The sequence below is a fragment of the Athalia rosae genome, chromosome 1 (genome assembly GCF_917208135.1).
Source record: "Athalia rosae chromosome 1, iyAthRosa1.1, whole genome shotgun sequence".
Classification (NCBI taxonomy): domain Eukaryota; kingdom Metazoa; phylum Arthropoda; class Insecta; order Hymenoptera; family Athaliidae; genus Athalia; species Athalia rosae.
The window spans coordinates 24,932,059-24,954,844 of record NC_064026.1 but is presented as its reverse complement, the minus strand read 5'-3'; the positions used below and the strand labels follow the sequence as shown (position 1 = coordinate 24,954,844).

Here is a 22,786-nt window from a genome sequence, read left to right as displayed (position 1 = left end):
CCCGCCGGTATATTAGAAAAGGCGACACATGTATGTTGCTAAAAAAAAAAAAAAAAAAAGAAAATGAAATAAAAGAGAAAAGAAAAAATGAAAAATAACTCCGCCAGCCTTCGCATCAATCTTCATAAGAGCGTTGAATAAATTCCGTACGATGTAAAACCCGTAAAAATTTAGCTACCTCTGAAATGAGGCCATGGAAGAAAAGTTTCCTTCAGTATCAGGTCATCGTATAAGGGGGAATTGCGACCCACTAATACCGATTAGCTCATTGGAATTTTTTTTTTTTTGTTCTCAGTTTATCAAATCGTTTATTTTTTCATTATATGGCTTCACCTGTTCATTCCACTAATCGCCACTGTAGGAGTCTTCCTGATCTGCTGGGTTCCATTCTTCACTTGCAACGTAATGGACGCGCTTTGCGTGAAGCTCGCGCTTTCCTGCGAACCAGGAGTCACCGCCTTTATCGTCACGACCTGGCTTGGATACATGAACAGCTTCGTGAATCCCGTTATATACACTGTATTTAACCCTGAGTTTCGAAAAGCCTTTAAAAAGCTACTCAGCGTCTGAGACCTTTTTGAAAAAAAGAAAAAAAAGAAAAACAAATCACTCAGTCGTTTGTTTCTCTTTCAAAAAAGTTTGTTCGTTACTTTCATCTTCTTTATTTAATTTTTAATCTCTAACTTTTCTTTCGAATTTATATATACTTGTATTTAAATATACCTACTATAAACGAGCTCGCGAGTTATCGCGGGATTTTCTTCCATCATTTGTACAATTCTTTTTTTACTTCTAGAAAGATAATAACTACGCTAATTCACTTTCGAATGTGATTTTATATGTGGTCTGCCAGTCTGTTTGATAAAATTATAAACTAATTAATCATCGATATCATGGCTTCTGATCGCGGTACGTGAAAATATGTGCATGTTACGTATATAATGGTGGTGCGGTATTATTGCAAGGATAAAAATATTATTGGCGCTAACGATAACGATAAGAATTAGTGATGCTGAAACCAAGGAGGATACCAAGTATCCAGCTTGAAAAAATAAATCAATAATAATCACAATATATTTATTATAAGGCATACGCTACACTTGAATTACGTATTTATTAAGATTCAGTCCAATCTTTCGAAACATAGTGAAAAAATGTGGAATTTGTTGAATGAACAAATCAAAAATTAAGTAAATAAATTCTCTCCCGAAAATGAAATAAAACACATAGGGGAGGGGGGGGGGGGGGGGGGGGGGCAAAATGGGCTACTTAAGAAACCGTTATATTTTCAAGGACTTAAATATGCTGATTTTTCTCGTTTTCACTTTTAATTAAAGGAAAATAATCAAATTTCAAGTTGCCGTAGCAAAAACAATTTTTTGTTTCATTATCAAATAAAATGCTGTTAACAATGAAAAATAATCTCTTGTTTTCAATACTATCAAATTTGAAAATATCAAAATTTTTACCAAATTTTTGGGGTACCCCATTTTGCCACCCCTACCCCATTTTGCCCCCCCCCCCTATATATATAATATATATATATATATATATATATATATAATATTCGGATATAAATATATATCAAAGCAGTATTAATTGAGACGATAAGTATGTATATATACGTATATACAATACACATGTGTTTTCTATATACATAATAATACGAACATATTAAGATAGCAATATTTTTTCGCTCAAATAGCAATCTCACAATCGGACGTGTGTACGCACATATATATTCTTTTGAAGTATCTAGCCGAAAAGAGGACGGATATTTTCTATTTCTACGATCGTTTTCCACCGTCGCCTATGTGGATTTGTGTTTATATACGTTTATTGGACTTGTAGTAAATTAATACGCGCTCACACTGCATGTGCGGGAACGTGTCAAGCAACTTGCTCTGAAAACTGAAGCACGGGACGGGACAAAAATTAAAACGTTTCGATGCACAATTATGTTTGGTTGTAAACACCTATACGCAATCATATAAATTATATATATATGTATGTATTATACACAGAAAAGAAATTCTCTGATACTATACCGAATTCCGAATTTCTAAACATATCAAGAATTTTTCACATCTTATTATCCGTGATCACTGGTCCGTAGTAGGGCGCTTCTTTTCACCCGAAAGTATTGTATAAATATATGTTTATAAAAGAGATACCAAAAAGAGAAAAATGAAAAGGAGCGAGAAGAAGAAATGAATAATGTCGGTATTTTACAACGTAACGCGACATTTGACAAATAATTTTCCTTCGTCAAAAATCAAATGAATCGAGAATTAATCAAATAAAAAAAAAATGGAAAGCTGTCGCAATAATGTTAACAATCAAAGCTTTTTACTCTCTGATTTTTAAACCCTAGTTGTAACGACAAAAATGTAGTGATAATTATATTAGTATAGAACGTGGTATAAAATGGTTATAGAGCTGTGAAGCAGTGTATATAATTTGTAAATATCATCTCTGTATATTACGGTGTTATGCGTCACGTATAATGCCACGTTCGTTTATCAAATGGACTGTATATGTGATTGGGTAGCTGTCAAATTTTCATTTATCATAATATATCTTTTTAGAGAATTGGCATTAAACAACCGCTCAAAAGTCGAGCATCAAAGTATAGAGCGGATGGGTAGGAAAATTTAGAATATTAATGGCAAAATATTAGAAGACGGACAAACAAAAACAAATAGATAACAAACAAACACAAAACGGTAACGTCAGAAGCTGCATAAACGTCATTGATTTGTTACACGCTTCGCTTTTGGTGTTGAATGTTATATCATTGTGCGATACCTGTATATCGATGGAGGCAAAAGAAAACTATGTTCAAAAAATGGAAAAAATAACCAAAAGTCACGTAAAGATAATTGTTCATATTCGTATTCATAGCCGGATTTACATTACTGTCGTCTTCTTCGAGCCGTTTTTTTTTATTTTATTTTGTAAGTATAGTCAACAATCGTAGCGATCCAGAGTTGAATAACGCACGTAGAGAGGTATGAATCCTAAGTGATGTCGTAGAAAATTGAAACAACAAGAAAAAAATATATAGTAAATAATTAAATGAATGAGTAAACAAATCAATAACACGTAGCGAATGAATTAGATATACCAGAAGTTCGAAATGTAGTCCGTAGTCATCGAAGTGGATATATTATATAAACATTAAAATCTAAGTGCTGAAACAAATTTATTTCTGTAAGACAATTTAAAAAAATAATTGAAATAATACGACAATGAGTCTAGCCAAAATGCTTACGAGCAGCGATATGTAATATTATTATTTTCATTTTCGCGTATGCGTAGGGTTACGAAAATAAGCATTGGTTATACATACATGTATGAGTATATGTCGTGTAGAGGTATGATATATGTATATGATGCAGTATATATACACACTATATATTTAAGAAAAATTTTCTTACAATCCTTCGTAAGATCGCTGTATTTTTCTAAACCTTAATGCGTTCCCTTATGTATATACAATTAGGATAAGAACACGTGCGATTTATCATATATTATAATATATTATATTACTCAAACTAAATTAAAAATCAAAATTATATTACGTTATAAAAAATTGAATTACAACAAATTATTTGAATTATATAAGATACGACGACATAACTATAACAACGCGATATTATAACGAGAACGAAAAAAAGCCGACTACAAGAAAATTTTTCTTTTAAATTTCAATGAAATAAACGTTTAAAAATTTCTGAAAATTCTCAACTGAGCCCGAATTTCGGAAATTTTTCGTTTCAATTGATATGTAACATATATGTATACATAAGACACGAGGATACCGTGAAAAAAAAAGATAACATAATAATAAAGTGGAATATAAGTGATTTCATGATGTTATGTATATGACTGTCTTAAATATGATATTCTACCAATGGTCTATACAGGGCATAGTTATGTAAGCGGTGAAATATAATTTATCATTTAATCATCTGCTGACTAAAAATCGATAAAATAAAAAATGAATCAAAAAGAAAATGGAGAAAGAAAAAAGAAAACAGTTATTATTATATCATTATTAATATTATGACTACCATGTAATATGTTATTATATCTATTGTATATTATATATGAATATATAGACGGTATAAAAGCTGAATGTATGAAAGGCAATACATACACTATATATATATAGTATATTTAATTTATACATACGATATACAAACATGTAATATCTAATAAGGCTATATTATGTATATATGAATGATGAAAAATTATGTTGATTATAAATAAATTCTAGAATTATATTATACATATAATATGTATATTTATTATAAAAAAAAAAAATAACCCCTTGAGAACTGTATTTGTATATTACAAATAGAGCATATAACTGTCTATATATACATTACTACCATATACTTTGCTCTCGATGGAGATTCCAGCTTGACAAAAGTAAAGAAAATGATAAACCGTACTAATAAGAACAAAACGAACAGTCACACTTTCTCAACGACGCTGAAGTATTTCGCTAATATGATCCCGCCCTGAATAACTTTTATTTCATACGTATACTTACATATTGTATATCATGAGATTTTTATGAAACGGGTCGCAATCCACGTACATGCGTCGAAATATTCGAATTCCTCGGTACCCGAACGAGCCCGAGCTGCGCCAGCCACCGGCGTAGGCGTCTTGTTGCGATGGCTGATTCGGCAGCACATTCGGCAGGAGATAAGCCCTCGAACGTGACATTCCGCAACAAGACGCCTACGCCGGTGACTGGCGCAGCTCGGGCTCGTTCGGGTACCGAGGAATTCGAATATTTCGACGCATGTACGTGGGTCGCAACACGTTCCATCGAAATCTCACGGTATACATATGTATACGGGTATGTAGTGAAAGCTGCAGCGGTCCGCTTGCTCGCCCGCTGAGTTACCCAATTACCTCCATGTCCAATATTCTCGTCGCTGGTCAACCCTCATCCCCTTTCTTTTAGCAGGCATACCTGTTACCGGAGCTCGTCAAAAAGCAATTTATCCGATACAGAGGAGACGGTACACACGGCGGTACGCCTTCAGGAATAAAATTACGAGCGTGCAAACTTGCAGGGTGAAAATTAAACAGGATGAAAAAAAAATAGTTCATGCTTTCGTCAAGATTTAAAGGTCAGCGATATTGCATAGCGTACCGGTACGTGGATTACATGCAGCTCACCTCTGTTATTCTGATTATGTAAAACCGCAGTTTTTTGTTTTTGTATTTTTTCTTCTTTTGTTATCCTAGTTCTTCGTTTCGCAACGGATTTAGCTGTAAAATAGTCATGACAATCCAACGGTACGATGAGCCGTGAGCCGTGTATCCAGATGACGTTGAAAAATAATTCTTATATTTTATATATTTTATTTGTTCATTTTGTGTCTTTCATATAAAGTTCATACAAGTCAATACCTATACATATAATTTGCTATGTACATAATCAACAACAATAACTTTTTTATAACATATATAAGAGATATTTCTAGAAATTATATAGTTTGAGGATTTCTTACCTAGTGCAATGTATTGCGGATTAGTAACAATTCAACAATAAAATTAATAACAAAATGGCGGGTACATCGTAACATATGGTGATGAAATTTTGGCCAGTTGTGTGCCTACTGTGTGTACATCCAATATCCACATTACGTCAGATGACGAGTAGGTCGCGTGGATCCGATGAGCACAGAGAAGTGGCAGAGTTCCAGAGGTTACCAAGAACCAACACCGAAGCCAATCTGTTGGAAGAGAATAGAAAGGAAGAAAAAAAAAAGAAAATTATGAGGGAGACATTACACGAAAGTATCAGAGCTGCTCAACCGTTAAGAAAACTTTTTGCAACGTCGCGCCTTCGAGAAAACCTGATGTTACCACCCCAACGATTCGTGTCTGCCGCGACGCGGGACGGATAAGGTGTGGAACAATGATGTTATCGTTCGTTTTTGCGGTGCTCTTTCATTTGTTTGTTTTGCTTTGTTTTCCTTTTTTTTTCCGTATCTAAGAGGATACTGAAATTCAACGAGAACGGATATCGCCCCCATTCGATTGCTGCAGATATTCCAGAGCCGCCCAGCTCCGCGTTTCACATCGATAATGGCCGAATCTCACGACAAATCGAACGGCTCAATCGTAAAGGTAAAATGAAACCACTAACAGGAGGATACCTAAAACTCGATATTATGCTTACGTACATGTATGTACGTACACACCCATGTATATATGGACACTATTGCAGGAGGTTTCCCCCGTTAACTGACGCAATTCGCCGATATAGGGTGTACCTATATTACACCGATGAAATAAAAATGTGGTACGAAAACGTGTTTTCTCCATCATTTTCGACAGCTGTGCAGACGCTAGGGTTCCACATATGTTACCATGTGTCTAGAGGTATGCGTGTAAGTGCATATACATGCGTCCATCTATACCTGTATACCGCATCTATTCGCCGTCAATAACATCTACTTGTAAGGCAGTATTTCATCCTCGTCAGATGCTCGAGTGCACGTTTTTTATTTTTCTGTTTTATTTCGCAGCGATTCTCACGCTTTGCAGAACGATATGAGAGGCATTTTCTTCATTTTCTATACGACCACGGTTTACATCCAGAGAAGAATAATCAGATCAACATGAAATGTAAGCCGACTATGCTGCCGAGGAAAAAATGCCGAGCTTCGAATAAGAAAACAATGGCGAAAGACTCGAACCGACGAGAGTGTGAGCAACCGACGTTGGATGAATTTCTCATAATCGCAACGTTGTTTTCAATGCAGATGGTTTAATGATTTTCATTTTCCAGTACTGCGTAACGGTGAAATGCGGTTTTTTAATTCGCACGTACCTAATCGGTTTTGCTTGTTCTCGTTTCTCATTGATTTCACTGTTACAGTATCAATCGCACAGTTTTCGAATATTTCAGAATTTATACTCAATTCAACTCACTCTTTGTAAAAAACACAATACGCCGATGCAGAAGAACGTGTATTCGACCTCAGTACCCGCGTTTATTCGGCGCAAATTGCGCCGCGTGACGGAAAATTAATCGAAAGTTGGCTGATCGGCAATCACTGTATGGAGTACGTATTTTATTAATTTTGTCGGTCAGTAGCCGTGCAACGTGCATAGGTGAGTTTTTTTTTTACACTCTTGATCTCGTAATCAGAAGCCTTTTCATCATCACTTCCATTATTTGATATTTGAACGTTATTTCATAAAACTGATCAAACGTTTTCCTAGAATCTATAAACAACCGTTATTCCAACACTTTTCAATGAAAAACGTAAGTGAAAGAAAAAAAGAAAAAAAAAAAAAAAACAACAGAATAAGACCTAATGAGATTTTTTTTTTCCTCGTCTTTTCGACCCATATTTTGACGATGAATTAATATGGTTCCAATTTCGTTTGGCGGATATTTTTAAGTTTTTTTTTTTGTTTTTTTTTCAATCTCCTTCTACAGCGTGCGAGGGACGGACCGCAAGCCGGCGGTCGGTTAAAAGGCGCAAGTGTACAAAGCTTGGTTCGCCGGACCTTCGAAGGAAATTTCGTTCTTCCAAGAGACAAATTTAGCACCAGCGAGACGATCGAACCTATGAGTTTGATCGTAAGACGAAATAAAAGAATACCCGTTTTACAACTGTACCACTCGCGTTAAAGGCATCACGAGATATGTTGGCAGGAATTGTAGATTGAGTTTCATCGACGCACGAGTTGCATCGATACGGTCATACAGATACACTTTCTCTTAGAGCTGATGTGTTTAGGTATAAGAAGAAAAACGAGATAAATACTAACCTTGGAAAGGGCAGACGAAGAAGCAGGTATAGCGTATCCTAATTTGGCGATGCCCAAGACGGGTTTCACTTCTGGAATCGAACGATGACCGCTGTAATCAACGCCACCCCATCCGCCCAAAGTCAGAGGAACTCCTGTGAGAATGTTTAGCGATTATTTTCTACGGATAACATCTAACGCCTTAGAAATAAACACGTGCAGGCTACGGTTAACAATCGACTCCGAATATTCCGTATCTAAATACACGAGTATTCTATAGAACTCAACGTAAACAGCGTCGACAAAATCGAGCGGAAGTTTAGCCGCAAACAACGCGCGGTGTAGATATCCCGTGAACGTAATTCTCTAGAAAGTCCGGATAACACGGGTTAAACCAGCGACGAAACTACCGGACTATCGATCTCCGCGCGCTGTAACGGCGGTGCAGGTCTTCGCAAATTTCTCTACCGACTCGATCGCGGCCGCTACCCTTGATTGTCGTGTATAATTCGGATGGTTTTCAAGTCGTTAGATCGAATATTGATTCCCGCCAGGCCTACGGATGTACGTTGCACGGTCACAGATTTACGCGAGAAAAGAGGGTGGCCCAATGTTCGCGTTGGTGTTGGTGACGCGGCGACGGTGGCGGGATGGTTCTCACTCGAGTGCCTACCCAAATTTCAAAACCCACGCCACTCCAGCCCCGTGACCTTATTCGCTCTCCGATTACATTTTCCTGTATACATATATATATATAGGTATATACGTACGACCTATGTACCTTACTTACAACGATTTATTCAAACAACTTTTCACCTTGAGAAGTATGAGATTCGTATCCCTGACCCACACCTTGGCCTATGTCGATCAATTGCTGAGGCTCGTGTCGAACCATTCGCAGAGGTATTGTGCCATCTTTTGAAAAAAAAAAGCACCAAAATATCATTTTCAATCAATTCTAATCCTGATCTCTTTCCCCTCCGATCTGCGTCTAGGACAACTGGTGTATCCAACGAAGCTGATACTTGCCTGAGATAACGAGATTTTGATTCGGATAAGGTGCGTAGTTGGAGGTTTCCGGTTGCAGGTAAGTTTTTTGCAAGTACATCGGTACGGGTTGGACGTACGTCGTTGGCTGGGGGGATGCGTATCCCTGATTGGCTACCAAGGGGGTTGCGTAATTCAGTAGCGTATGGATTCCAGCCGGTTGCAGGGAAATTACCTTGGAAGCAAAGCTCGCTCCGCTGGGGAATCCCAAGCTTGAAACCGTCATCTTGGACGGTGGATTCTCCCCGGGTGTAACCAGACTGAAATCAATATGTCGCTATAGGTATGCTATGCGGGAGGCATAGACGGGAGGACGCCTTCTAGGAAAACTATACCGACTCCTCTCATCTGAGGATATAAAATTTCCGACCGACATTTTTCTGACGACCGAAAAAAAGGAGCCGGTGAACGGAAAATACTGTTACGAAATACCAATTTTCATATTCTGCGATGAGAATTTCAGGGCGAAGGAGTATTGTGACAGTCACCGAGTTACGGGTCAATTCTTTTCTAAAATGGAAGTATTTTGTTATTTCATGATTTTTTGCTCGTTCAACTTCCGTGCGGTTAACACGAATGTCTGAAATTCGCGGACGACTAGATCTGTTCGGATTTTAAAAACATCAAAATCTCTAATATCGTTCAATCACCGCATGCGATTAAACGTACGGCATCGACAAGCAACGCGTTCTTGTCGATTTCCTTTCCTCTTTCGCGTCGTTCGCAGTCGTTAATCTTCGAAATCAAACCACGCGCAGCGGTGGCGGTACACAATTTAAACGCGTTTAATCCGAAACTGCAGTATATGAAATATGTTTATCATCTCTAATATCGACGTTCGGTGGGCACAAATAAATACTCGGGGGATATGAAGACCGTTTAAAACTATTAACAGAGAAACTCCGCCAGCGTTAGAAGATATTACGATCAATCGTGAAATTCGTAAACTCGTTTTTCCTCGACGATATTTCGGATATTCTTTGCGATTATCGGTGGCACCTTTCATCTCATCGTGGAAAACATTTAATCATCGTGAACTCCTCCAGCTGCTTGATCTTTTTTTTTTTTTTTCTCTTTTTTTCTATGACCCGGAAATTTAAAGTAACGACCAATCGATAAATACATTGTACACGCATGTCCATATGAGAGATTCGAACGAACCAAAACTAATTTCTAGGGTAATTAGAGAGGAAGTATAATATCGGTACGCACTTTGATGCGTCGACGATCGAAGGTCCTCCAGGGAAAATTGACATCGCTGACGGTGTGTCGTGTCCTAGAGCTAGGGTCGAAGTTGGCTTGTCCGTTGACGAGGAAACCTTCGCCACAGGCAACGCATCGGACGTTTCAGGTGGCAACTGCAACGTTCGTACAAAGAGGATATACCTATATGGTATATCAGGATATACATACATTCAGCTGTCGCCAGAGGTGGTTCATGCCATAGAGTAAGTGTCAAGGTATGCAGCACACATGTGTGTGTATGTGTATCATATCTGTATAGTACCGTATTTACGTACACCGGGTGTCGACCATTTCGGTGACCCTGCAGCCTATTATCCTCGCATGTCGTGCTCACAGCGATCCCCAAACGGCGACATTCGATTCCTCGAAAGACCGATTATTTCGATCGGTATAAACCGGACTCTGTTCCGAGATCCGCGACGCAACGGTGTACACACATTTGTGAATGAATAAAAAACAAAGGAAGGACAAAAAAGGAGAATAAATTAACGAACAAGCTACGGGCGCGCGATATATATCGCCGCGGAATGCTCGAGGGGTAACGTTTAAAAAGTTACCCAGCGATTCTAATTTCAAAAAATTAAATGAAACTGCGAGATTTCATTCGTCCGAAACAAGACACCGGAAAATTTAGCCGGAATTATGAGCGACCGTTCCCTCTTTTTGTTTATTTTCATCAGTATTAAAATGAGTGCGGTATAATTTTATGGTTTGGTGAACGTGTATGTGTACGTGAATTCTGGGAATTTTAGAGTCCGCGTATGTAACGTACGCCATTTACCGTTTGGCAGTTTGGTTTTTGATCCGTTTGGGTAAGAAACGTACGTACAGCGCCGCGTAGGTTAACGTTTTTCAGGGATTCATTTAATTTCAAGTCGGTTCGCGTTCGGGTTTGATGGGTACAAACACTCTTCGTACAACGTATATACCCACCGGTCTTTTTCGCCCCTAAGCAAATTCATTCCCGTTGAAATTCGGTGGGGATTCGATTTACTTCGAGTGGACTTGGTTTCCTGTACAATTAATACGGTAGCCATCGTCGCGACGCGCCGCACGCTTTGAATCCACCCCAACAAATTGCCACCTACTGTCGTTTGTTTTCAACTGCGACAAACCCGGTCTCGTCAAAAGGACGCTCTTCCTTAAAAGTTTCTCAGCTTACGGCATCCGTTCGACTTAAATGACGTTCTATGTTGTACGAGGAAGTCATTCAACTCGCGGGAATCGGGAACAGAGGACGATGGAAGTTAACGAGTGAAATTTGCGCCAGATTTTCGGTCGCTCTCTCTCTCTCTCTGTTTCGCGTTCCATCTCATCAAAAGTAAGCAATCCCTAATAGTCCCAACCCCGGCGATGACACCCCGCCACCTTCTTCAAACAGCCTCCAGAAATTCAGTTCTCCCGACGCAAATACACCCACACTTTCGCGCTAAGCCATCGAGCCACGTCGAAGCAAACACGGTCTCGCTCTCTCTCTCTCTCTCTCTCTCTCTCTCTCTCTCTCTCTCTCTCTCATTTTACACACGCACATCGAGTTGAAGCAGAAAAAAAAAGAAGAACGAAAAAACGGAAAGAAAAACTTTTTCACGCTATGCGGATAGGGTGGTGGGTGTACCTTTGACGGAGACTCGGTTGGGCCCACATTGACGTATGCAGGCTCGGGGGATGCCGTTGAGATAACTGCGGGAGACTGAGTCGTCGAAGTTTCCGACGCCAAGGGTTTCGGCTGATGGGGAGTCGGATTTTCAGCGGTCGTCGTCAACTTCAACGTGGTTGTCGGAGCGGCCGAAGGCGGAAATTCCGAATCTCCAGAATACGATGAAGCGGAAGAGCCTGCAGAACTGGCCCGTTGTCTGTTGAGTGCTGGAAAAATAATTGAACTTGGCGTTAAAAATAATTCTTTCAATTTTTCATTTCATCCCCCCTATCATCCACGGATCATCATCTCGGTCGCAAGTATATTTCAACTCACAACCGAAACGAAAATAAATTGATGAAAAAACAACCGAACTCGAAACGTACTACCGCAAGTTCAACACTCCACGTTGAACGATAAATTTTACGTTATATTTTCGACGGACGGCAAGAAACAGCGAAAGAGTTTCGAGATTCAAACGCCACCGGAGTGTACGGTAAAGTGGATTGAAACGGAGATATTGGATTATTGTACGCATAGCTGTGCACGTACAGCTGCAACGGTCAAAAACATGTGTTGAATTAGTCTTACACGGAATTTTTTTTATCCACCTTTCATTACGTACTTCATTTTATTTTTTTCCTTGTTGTTTTTATCGTTTATCTTCTACGCGGATATACGCTATATACGGTAGAATATGCTGTGTATTATAGGTATATGTAGACGCGTTTAACACACGCGAGACTTTGCAACCCTCGCGATTTGCCCCGCGGCATTTAATACAAATCTGAAAAGTAAACATACCTTTCAGGCACCCCTTCCCCCCAACCTCGCGGAGTAAAAAAATTATACCGGCGCACATACCATAGGTTATTTTTATTTTCGTTATTCCTGATTATGGCAACTGGCAGATTCAGCGGCATAATTAACTCGTATACCATTAAGAGGTTTAGGTCGCTTTTTTATCGTTGCCCGTAAGGAAAACAAACAACGAAAATTTCGCTTCTATTTTTAGCGATTGTAATTTTCATCGCCTGGATGATCATTGCGATTCTATTAATTGGATAAATCACTACTATAGTATACGATAACGAACGCCGGGCAGCACGGAAACGAAAGAGAAAAAGAAAATTAAGGCATTTCGATCGATCATAAGAGGAGAAACGGTACGGTGGCCATGCGGCCGCTGACACCGTTAATGACGAAAAAATAAGTGAAATGAAATGACAAAAAATTGTTTGTCGAGATAGGGGGGAAAAAAAAAAAAAAAAAAAAAAATCAGTCACTGTCTCCGCGAATCACCTCGTCCGCGCGAAATGTTATGGGAAGGTCGAAAGACCGCGTTCTCACGGTATGATTGACGGGACAACTCGCGATCAGCTCCGAGCCAAATTTCAAATTATAACACCTCCTCTGACAGACAAAAATTGATTCGTTCAATTATGTCGATTTTACTCGAAGAGCTTCGAACCCCCTGAGCTAGCGATCACGCTCGAACCTTCGAATGCCCTCAGACGAGGCGACGGGGCGTTTGGCTTTCGCCCTTCCCGCTTGAATCCGTGTGATTCGATGACACGTGAATCTATCGAGAGATATATATCCGAGTCTTTCGATCGACTAACCGCGAACGAAGTCTTCGAATCCCGCGACGCTCAGAGGTTGACCTTGATTGTTGTAATGCACGATGTAAGATTGTTGCAGGTCGTCTTCCACGCGTCTGGATCTCCGTTGGTTTTGCGCATGGGTGAGTGTGGTCATAACCAAGCCGAGAACAATGGCCTGAAATCAAAATACGCGCAAGCGGTATAGGTGCAGTGAAAAGTTCGACGAAAGAAGGGCGTCGCGAATGATATTGTTTCGAATGAGACGAGAATCAAAGTTTTGCGCAATTTGTCGGCTTGCGCACGGGGGGACAATTGACGGTCGATAGACTTACCGCGATCTTCATTTCCCGCAGGTTCATTGTATATTATCGTCGCTCGGACCCCCGGGTATCTTTAACTATACTATATCCGTATATGTACCCCGATTTATAAATCGATTGCTGCGAGCTTCGCACAGCCAGGAAGGTTATACCGATCAATATCACTCTCAATAACTATTTACCGCAATTAGATGTAAACTTGACGTTTATATAGCCGTTGCTCAACAGATTAAATACCACCGCCGTCGAATACTCGCTATTCAACCTTTCTACTCTCGTATCTCTCGCAGCGCCTCATAGAGTATCAGATCGTATGAAACGGGAATGGAAATTGAAGAGATAAAACGTGGCTTTACTCATCTCGGTTTTTCAGTCTTCCATTACTCGGATATCGTATTATCTTTTTCACAATAATTCTCATTTATCGTTAGCTCTTCCACCCGATGTTATTCCTTGCGGAAAATAAAAGAATAGCTAATACTTTAACCGACATATTTATATATATATAATATTCACCTCCGGATATGTAGTACGTATAAGTGCGTCGGCATTGAGGCACCGCGTCGCAGCAAAGCTTTTTTCTCTGCCTGCAGATTATTCAATTTTTCTCTTTCAAATAGTTCGGTAACGATGAAATCGTGCGAAATGTATCGATGAATTTTTGTCCTCTTTTCTCTCTCATCCGGAAAAAAATTTGCAACATTTGAATTATTCGGCTTGCGGTACGTATTTGGGGTAATTTACAATTGATTTGAATAAATCGATGACCACTTCGTACGTCGTTAATTTCTACGAATGTTTCCATCTAATCTCTAAATAGGCCATTACTCTTTTTAGCAAAACCAATAAGTCTGCGGTTCTTCGAGCAAAACATCGTAGAGGTATCTAGTTTGACCCGAACGTAGCTTGTTTTGTCGACAGAAATTTACGAAGACTTTCGCCGCGGGTCGAAAGATATATTGCGTTCTACCAGAAGCAGCGGTATACGAGATGCTCAGAGTTTTTGGCGGCATCGGGCTTGCAGGAATGGACACAAATCTTCCGTCCGTTTCAGCTTCGACTCTTCGTGGTAGACACGCGGACCCTGCTGAAAGTTAACGCGTCGCAGGTGGGACGCCAGAAGTCCATCGTTCCAACTTTGTAGCGCGAATTTTCGGTGTGAACGTTGTGGCGCAGTGGCCACGTTGCCAGGTGGCTCGTGTACAAGGAAACGTTCTTTCGTATTACCCTCGTATTGCATATCGCGCGAGTTAAATGAAAACCCGAGTCGAGAAAAACCAAGGGGGATTAACAAAGATGGCGAATATTAAGAGTAGCGCTCCGCTCTCCTGCAACATAACGCGACGCGGCAAACAGTATGTCCGGACGTTGGTCACCGGCTCTTCAGATTATTCCCGACGGTTGAGCCCTTCAATTAGAATTTAACTAAACCCCCGCGAAAGTTTAGGTTGGCCGGACCTTAGAGCGTGTGAGTTGAAAACAGAAATCACGCAATGTATACATACGCGCGCCTCTCCATTTCTCTCTCGTCTCTCTTCATCCGCGCATGACCTTTCAACCAATTCTAGCCACTCTCCCATTTAAATATCAAAATACATGCAAATTTTCAACGTTGGGCGCCAGGCTTATGAGGGGGCTGATTTATCAGCAGTTAATTGAACTTTTGGGATTATACCTCCCTTGTCTGAAGCGTCGCTTTCCACGCATCTATATGAATACACATCTTGGGCGGGGGGGAACGGACCGCCCAAAATTTCAACTACTAAAGCATGCATGTTATCACCAACGACGTGGCAATGGTCTTGAAAAAAGTGAAACGAAACGAAAGACTCATATTCTGTCATTTTTTTGTCAGCGGGGTCCCGTTTTCCCCCACATTAAAGATTTTGAATTTTTGACGGACGCGGCATACACAGTAATAACAAAAACGTAGCAAGAGGCTGAAAATAATTAAAATGAGTGGAAAAAAAACAAAGGTATTATACCCCGGCTTCCTGGTACTCTGGAAGGTGAGGTGGTAATAGACGGAGGGTAATGAGGTAGCCGAACGCAACCCACTCGGTATACGGTGATTTAAATGAAACATCGGTGCCTCGTTGTACCGATTTTCATAGCACAACGCTTGACACGATACGCTACTAGCGAAACCCGGTTGTGGCGTCATCATTGAAGTTAGGTTGGCTTAGCGTAGTTTAGCTTAGAGAAAATGCGCGGAGGTTTGCATTGGGTTGGATTAACTTTGGTGAGGCAAAATTGGTCGAGGTTGGACATGTCACGTGGTGTTGACGGCATGCGAGAACCAGAGAGTACAATGTTGTGTGCCTCCGGGTAACCCTTTCAAAAGCGCGACTAGTAGTAGTAGTAGTAGTAGTACTAGTAGTAGTAGGTAGTCAAAGGTGAAAGTGAGCACTTTGCCATCTCTCGTGTCATGTTTTAGCTGGAAAAACATTATCCATACCCCATACCAGGTATGTATGTACGTACGTACGGTACGACCTACGTGTATATTTTCGAGCTGGTCAGCTCTCGGAGCAGATGGGAAATTGAAGCGGACTGTTCTAATCCCGAGCAACAAGTGGGGTAAGGATATGGCTCGTAAAAATGATTATTGTAGGAAGTTGGGTTGGGCAGTTCGGTAAATGGGTACTTCTTAGTAACCGCTATGCGAGAATTTCGGGATATTTATACCCACTGTACTAAACTTGTATTACCGATCATTTCGAATCCATCCGTTGAGCATCTGAAGAATCCGAAGAAAATTCACGGGAAACGACGCCACCTTACAAGTCTAGGGATAGATTTTCGAGCTAAACCGAAAGGACATCGGATCGAATAAAACTAGTACTCAGAGAGGCGACCAAAAATAACTCAATCGCCGCCAAAGCAAAAGGGGTGGATCTTATTTCATTCGTAATCATTAATTAAATTAATTGACCAACTCCGGATGGACCTCGAGAGTCCTCCTCCCGCGGGGCCGATGGCCTCGCGTCGAAGAATTCTGACGGCTTGAACGAAACCGGTAGTGCACCAACGGTACGTATTCTGCGATATGCTCCACCGCATTTCCTCGAAATGAAAAAAAAGGAATTCTCGGTATTCTCGATACGGAGAAACAGTTTTCGCTGAAACTTTATGGCCTTGACGTTGACTGGCTAGGCCACGGACTCGTACATACCTCAGTCACACTAATCGCACACTTTTATTTCTCACCTACTCAGAGATGTACACACGACAATTTACACGAGTATTTGTGAGTTCAGTGACGTCCGACCGAACGAGACAGCAAGGAAACGATCGTCGACGAGAGTGAAAGAAGGTGATGCTATTTGTCTCGTGTGCAGCGGCCCACCCGGTTTGTCGATAGCTCGGATGAATAATTTGATCCGGTTTCTCTCGCGGAAACAAGTTCAAGATTCAAAGTCGATTCTATCGCAGGTACGTACCTACGAAGTGCGCAACGTTGTATCGCCAGTGTGATTTAAACCAACTATGGAAGAAACCGTCTACCAGGAATTCCTGGTCTATAAACCGCAAGTTCACGAGCGTGGAAATTTATGCCCGTGACACATGGTGACACCCTGTGATCAAAGAGCAATAGGGATCGATACAGTGAGTTCCTGGATAACGAAGTGCCTTCGCGGGACTACGTACGTACATCAAGTTTACATATGAAGTCCAATTGAGAGGCGAGGTATAGGCTTTTACGGTTACAAGATGGAAAAAAAGAAAAAATTGAAGAAGGTGCAGGAGGAAGAATCGTTTTACGGTGTCTGTGTACAACATGTACGTAAAGTTATCGGCCGGTGGGTTGAAGGAAGATTGCAGTTTTCGGTGTAACCGTTTCTCTATTGGCTCTATGACGCGGTCCCTGTAATACCTATAGCTCCGTGGAATCGACTTTTTGTTCATTCAACCGTGAAATTCACCAATCACTGCAGCAGCAGTGATGCGATAAAATTCGTGTAGATATGTTCGCATCGGTGGTGGAAAATTTTCAGCCTATAGCTCCGCACACGCAAGGGATATTCGTTGTTTGTTCGAAAATTTAGTGCATTTGTATTGAAATAATTCCAATCACTCAGGTACGGCTGTAACGCATACTATATACATAGAAATATTTATACTCGGTGATTCGTTTTTATTTCCACGGCGTGTACAATCGTACGCTGATATCGTTGGGCGTGGAACAGGCTTTGAGCGTTCGAAAAACGAACGTGGATCAGGAAGATCCGCTCGTAGCTGTCAGTTAATCAGCTGTCAGAAATGTCGAATAATACTGAGATCGCGTTGCGTAGGCTGAAAAATCATTTTAGGTGAAACCCGGACGGCCAGATCGCGGTGGATCGTCCGGATCCGAGGTATCAAATAAATGATGCCGCGGGATTACCGAGGATATTGAGAAAAACGCCCTTTATACGCTAACCCAGGCTTGTTTGAATACCTAAGCCTTTGAAGCTTCACCGCGTGTTTGACGCGGGTAACAAACGAAACTCGATGCGTTCTGCGCTGCGGGAGGGAAAAGAGGCGAGATCGGTGGAATTCGCCTCCGTGAGCATAAGTTGGTCGTAAGGTAGAACAAGAGAACTGAAAAAGGATGAAAATTATACGTACGTACGTACGTACGATATCTGTTTGAACTAATTTCACGGAAAACGAGCAATAATCGACTTTCGCAACCTACTCTCGAAAAGGAAAATTGAACGATCTTCGGAACGATGATAAAAGATACAGACGTGCGGAATGGTAAATTGTGCTCGAGAGCATATAGGAAAAATATTTCTTCGGTTTCCTCTCCGCAGTTGAAACGATCTTTTTCAATTATGCAAAGAATACATCTATCGAGAATTCTTCTTATTACAGCTGTGATAACTCAGAGGAAAATACGAGGTTCTGTACAGCTTCGAATATAAAGATCCCGTAGAGGGGTCGTATAGAACGAAAAACGATCTCATACAATACATTTTTAATTCAAGTGGGGTTCATCGCACACGATAGGAGAAGATACGATCTCTTTTTTCCTTTCTCTTCATTCTCGATTCATTCTTTTTCTCTTATCGTTTGCAAACGATGATAGCCTATACACAGCCAGAAATCTTATTTTCCTGAAACTCATACAACGCTTTGCTGAGTTACAGTTACACACCACGAAATATCGAACCTCGTGTAAAACGATTCATATTTCTACGGTTTTTTATTTCAATTCTAGTTATACAACCCTTCTAGTCTCTAATCTTTCACCTCGATGATATTGCTGTTCCCTGTTTACCCATTGAAAGAAGAAAAAAAAATCAGCTGATCCATTTTTTTCAACCACCTTGTACGTGCACAAATTTATATGAAAAGTACCAACAGATCGAAAGGAAGAATTACTACCGTATGAGACCGCGAATGACATGCATATAGTTATATACGTTGTATGTGGTGACCGTGTGTATGTGTATGTAGATGTAATATAGTACATATATTTGAACGCGACCCACGTTGAACCGAGAGAGTGGCGGACCCTTCAACGTTCCAGGAAGACATCAAAGGTCACCTGCGGAATGTCGGGTAATTCGGCTACGGGGTTCTCTTTTTTCCATGCACGCGAGAACATTAATGAAAAATGAAACGGAAAGAAAAACAAAAATTTATGTGACCTCTATTCACATAGGTCCTACGCAATATTCTACCGACTTGCATATTCATGGTGTAATTTATAATTAAGTTTTAATTTCCACTCATCTTGCGTGATTCGGTAAAAATTTGGCGGAGGAAGAACATATTATATACACGTATGTGTACCAAACAGCTCTTCAATGAAAATTAATGATGGGTCTGGAGAGAAATAAAAGAAAAAAAAAACAAAAAAAGATTAATTCAACCTACAGACGCGAACAGAGGAAAAAAAAATGCCGGATGTAAGTAAAATTGAGAGCGAGTAGCGTGTCGTTTTTTTTTTCCTTCTTTCTTTCTTTCTTATTACAGCTTCCGCATGAAAAAACGAAAGAAAAAAAATGAACGCTACTTTGGACTTGAGACAATTCAACGATGTGCCTAATATTGAGATTTGAAGGTTTAAAGTCAATGTTTAATGACATCATGCCTCTGTGGATACCGTTGAACTTACCCTTCAGCTAATTTTCCGATACAGCGATGACAGACGAATATAACGAAGTTATTCTTGAATTCTGATGGTACTTTCGGATACCTCGTTGCCCGCTTTTATTAAATACAATGTAAATAACTAATTTTAAACAGTGATTCGGTGTACGGTGAGTTAAGGGTGTTCGTTTCAATTGCGCATGAAGACCGCGTTGGGATTCTGACATATAAGATAACAATTAGTAATTAACGCTTGACGAGAAAATTTAAGGGTGCTGATAATCCATCTTCTTGATTATACCATCGTTCGTCACCTCGTACGACTACCACGTCGACCCATCATCGTCACCGTACCGGTACGTTTCATAGTCATTAAATAGTAATTACCATACTTGTTAATTTTACCTAGAATCTTCCCATGTATAATCTCGTCTAGCCTCGTTCTAACTTCAACTTTCCAATTTCCTACTTCTATTGCGATTATTATTCCTGATGAAGTTTTAGCTAAATCTGACATCCGCAGAGGAAATTAATCCCACATTGTAGATATGGGTTTGTCGCGTAACGTACGTACGTACGTGCATCGCTAAGATTTTGTCTGAAACGCGCGCGACGACGCCGTTCAACGTTGTTTCTTGTTTAACGACAACCGAATTTAGTAATAACGTGGACATAAAACGTTCACACGAAATTTTGATTGAAACTACACGTATATACAATAGCTGAAGTGAAACATTGGCTGGTGTAATGAAATTAAAACTCAGGTAAAATTACACGGCTCATCTTCGGCAAACGATCAATAATTCATCAAATCTCGCCTTGAAATCGATCTCATGGTAATCGAGTAGCTCTTTCATAATTCCGTCGAATTAATTTATAATTAATATCCCATAATCGATAATTGACGGTTCGATAAAAGAGAAAAAAAGAAAAAAATGTGCAGTTCATCGGTTGCCGCAAATATTCTGATCCGAACATAATTTGTTAGTGAGTGAGTAACTCCGATTTGATGAAGAAGAAATGAATATTTTAATTCTTAAGCAGACGATAAGGCTCAGCGCACTCTGTATGGGTGAGATCTGACAATAGATTGCTGTTTGGCACGTGATATCCTAAAGTCGTGCCTGTGTTGTATGTCAATATATCTATGATGTAAGTAGGTGCATGTATTCGCATCATAATTGAATCATTAAATATCGAGGGGACATCGATTCGAAACTAATAGCGGAGGTATTTGACAGTGGCTGCAAATGCTATGAAGTAAAATTCCAATGACTATCAAATACTACCTTAAACAAGGTTGATTTCGGATTCCTTGACGGTTATCACAGACGTCGTGCATGAGCTCGGAGTGGCGATTGATAATTCCGAAATGAAATCTCTGCGAAGATGTATTAATGCCTTTTAGTAAAATTTCAATTTGTTAGTCTGCAGTTGTGTAAGGGGAAAAGTTTGACCTATATCATTATATTACCAGTAAGCTCCGAGAATCAGTACAGCCGTAGAGCCTCAAGATAAAGGCATTAGGAACTTCTCAACGTTTACTGTTTCATCAATCCCTGATCCGATGTCGACTTCTCACCCGTATCCTGCAGTTTCCCATGTGATGTTATTTCATTTGCCGCTAATTCGACCCGTGTCAGAGTCTAACTTTTGCCACACCTCTGCAAAATGCTCCTAGGAATAAAATAAGTGGCAATTTCCTTGCTCTCTCACCAAATTGTCACAATTTCCTACAGATTGAGTACTCGGGCATGCGTATGTAAACACATGCGTATTTGTATATATACGTATATATATGTAGCCGACGATGGTATATCTGTACCATTTATACGTGTATACTCGTCTATATCCTCGTGTACAATAGCTCAGATTAATGTATCTTCATTATCCTTCTAAGCCATACAGGCTTACCGTCGATGTTAATAACAATGGTTCGGGGGATGAGGGACGTGGATTTTGTTGCGAGGACACGAGCGTATCAGAACGAACCCTTTTCAGTGCCGATCTTCCTCACTAATATTAATTATACATATACATTTCCTTGGTGTACATTATTTCGGTCAATGGTTGACCTCGATTTCTGAAGGGAGATCTAATCTGGTCAAATTTTCACAAAATCACGTACAGCTAGATTTGATGCATGCTGTACCGATCCAAACGGAGAACTTCTGTTACGCGAACTCCGTAACGATCTACTTTAATTACACCTCTGTACGTCAGATGCGATGGCATGGATGAAATGCATCGCAAAATTCCTCCGTTAATTAAACATTAAACATATCTTCCGTGATAATTAGATTTGAAGCTGAATACTTCTAGACCGCATTACCTAATTACACAATCACCCGAATACACAGTGAATATGTCAATTAATGTAAATAACATTCGAAACAACAGACCGCAAAGGTACGGTTCTGTCCCGGACCAATTGGCGATCGTGAAAATATTCGAGGTACAATAAAATATCTCAAGGATTTTCTGGTCGACGGATCATCTCTCAGGTTATTCCTCAGATCATAGGGCGAGCACCAAATTTTTCAAAATGAATTGATTGCTCGAAACATCGGCATAAAATCAAAAAATTTCGATCCATTTTCGGACGAGGCTTGAAACTTTCCTAATCCGCAATTGAATGCAAGAAAAACGTAGGCAGCAAAAGGGAGTGTTTTCATAGGAACACTATGAAATCTAGTGTTTGAATTGAATTTTTTTTTACATCTTGATTCGACAAAATTTTCATTCATTTAGAAGCAAATTTGATTTCACAACAATTTTCCATTACGATTGCAATTAAAGACCTCGGGTCAGGATTCTCGTGACTTGACTTTAAATATACATACCTCCATACATAATACATGTATTTCAGGGTTACCCAGTATAATTACATCAGATTCTACCTAATTGCGCGCAATCAAATCTTGACATTGGAATAATTATATTAAACGATTTCTCAGAGCGAGGGTGAAATCCTGGTCTTCAATGTAGATAATTATCTAACAAGATTACATGATCTACTGATTGGTTTTTGACTTTTATCTCCTGATTAATTACGT

General features: G+C 39.9%; 2 protein-coding genes across 4 annotated transcripts in view; one reads left to right on the top strand and one right to left on the bottom strand.

The window, feature by feature from the left end:
- The window catches only part of LOC105690923 (dopamine D2-like receptor), a 134,297-nt gene extending 133,060 nt beyond the window's left edge, over positions 1-1,237 (top strand). For both annotated transcript variants that reach the window (XM_048659875.1, XM_048659849.1), the window contains exon 8: positions 362-1,237. In XM_048659875.1, coding sequence (XP_048515832.1) covers positions 362-570 — 209 coding nt within the window. In that variant the 3' untranslated portion in view covers positions 571-1,237. The remainder of the gene's footprint in view (positions 1-361) is intronic.
- Positions 1,238-5,399: 4,162 nt separating this feature from the next.
- On the bottom strand, positions 5,400-22,783 carry LOC125502252 (tyrosine-protein kinase sid-3-like). Of its 2 annotated transcripts, XM_048660319.1 has the most exons (9): positions 21,205-22,783; positions 21,020-21,111; positions 13,345-13,501; positions 11,702-11,949; positions 10,054-10,199; positions 8,824-9,101; positions 8,611-8,709; positions 7,816-7,949; positions 5,400-5,762 (listed from the first exon to the last, which is right to left on the bottom strand). In XM_048660319.1, the coding sequence occupies exons 3-9, from the start codon at positions 13,478-13,480 to the stop codon at positions 5,736-5,738; spliced, it is 1,068 nt and encodes a 355-aa protein (XP_048516276.1). In that variant the 5' UTR covers positions 13,481-13,501; positions 21,020-21,111; positions 21,205-22,783; the 3' UTR covers positions 5,400-5,735. The 2 variants fall into 2 exon arrangements, with proteins under 2 accessions (XP_048516276.1, XP_048516275.1); XM_048660318.1 differs by lacking the exons at positions 21,020-21,111; positions 21,205-22,783 and adding an exon at positions 13,659-13,820.
- Positions 22,784-22,786: the final 3 nt, after the last annotated feature.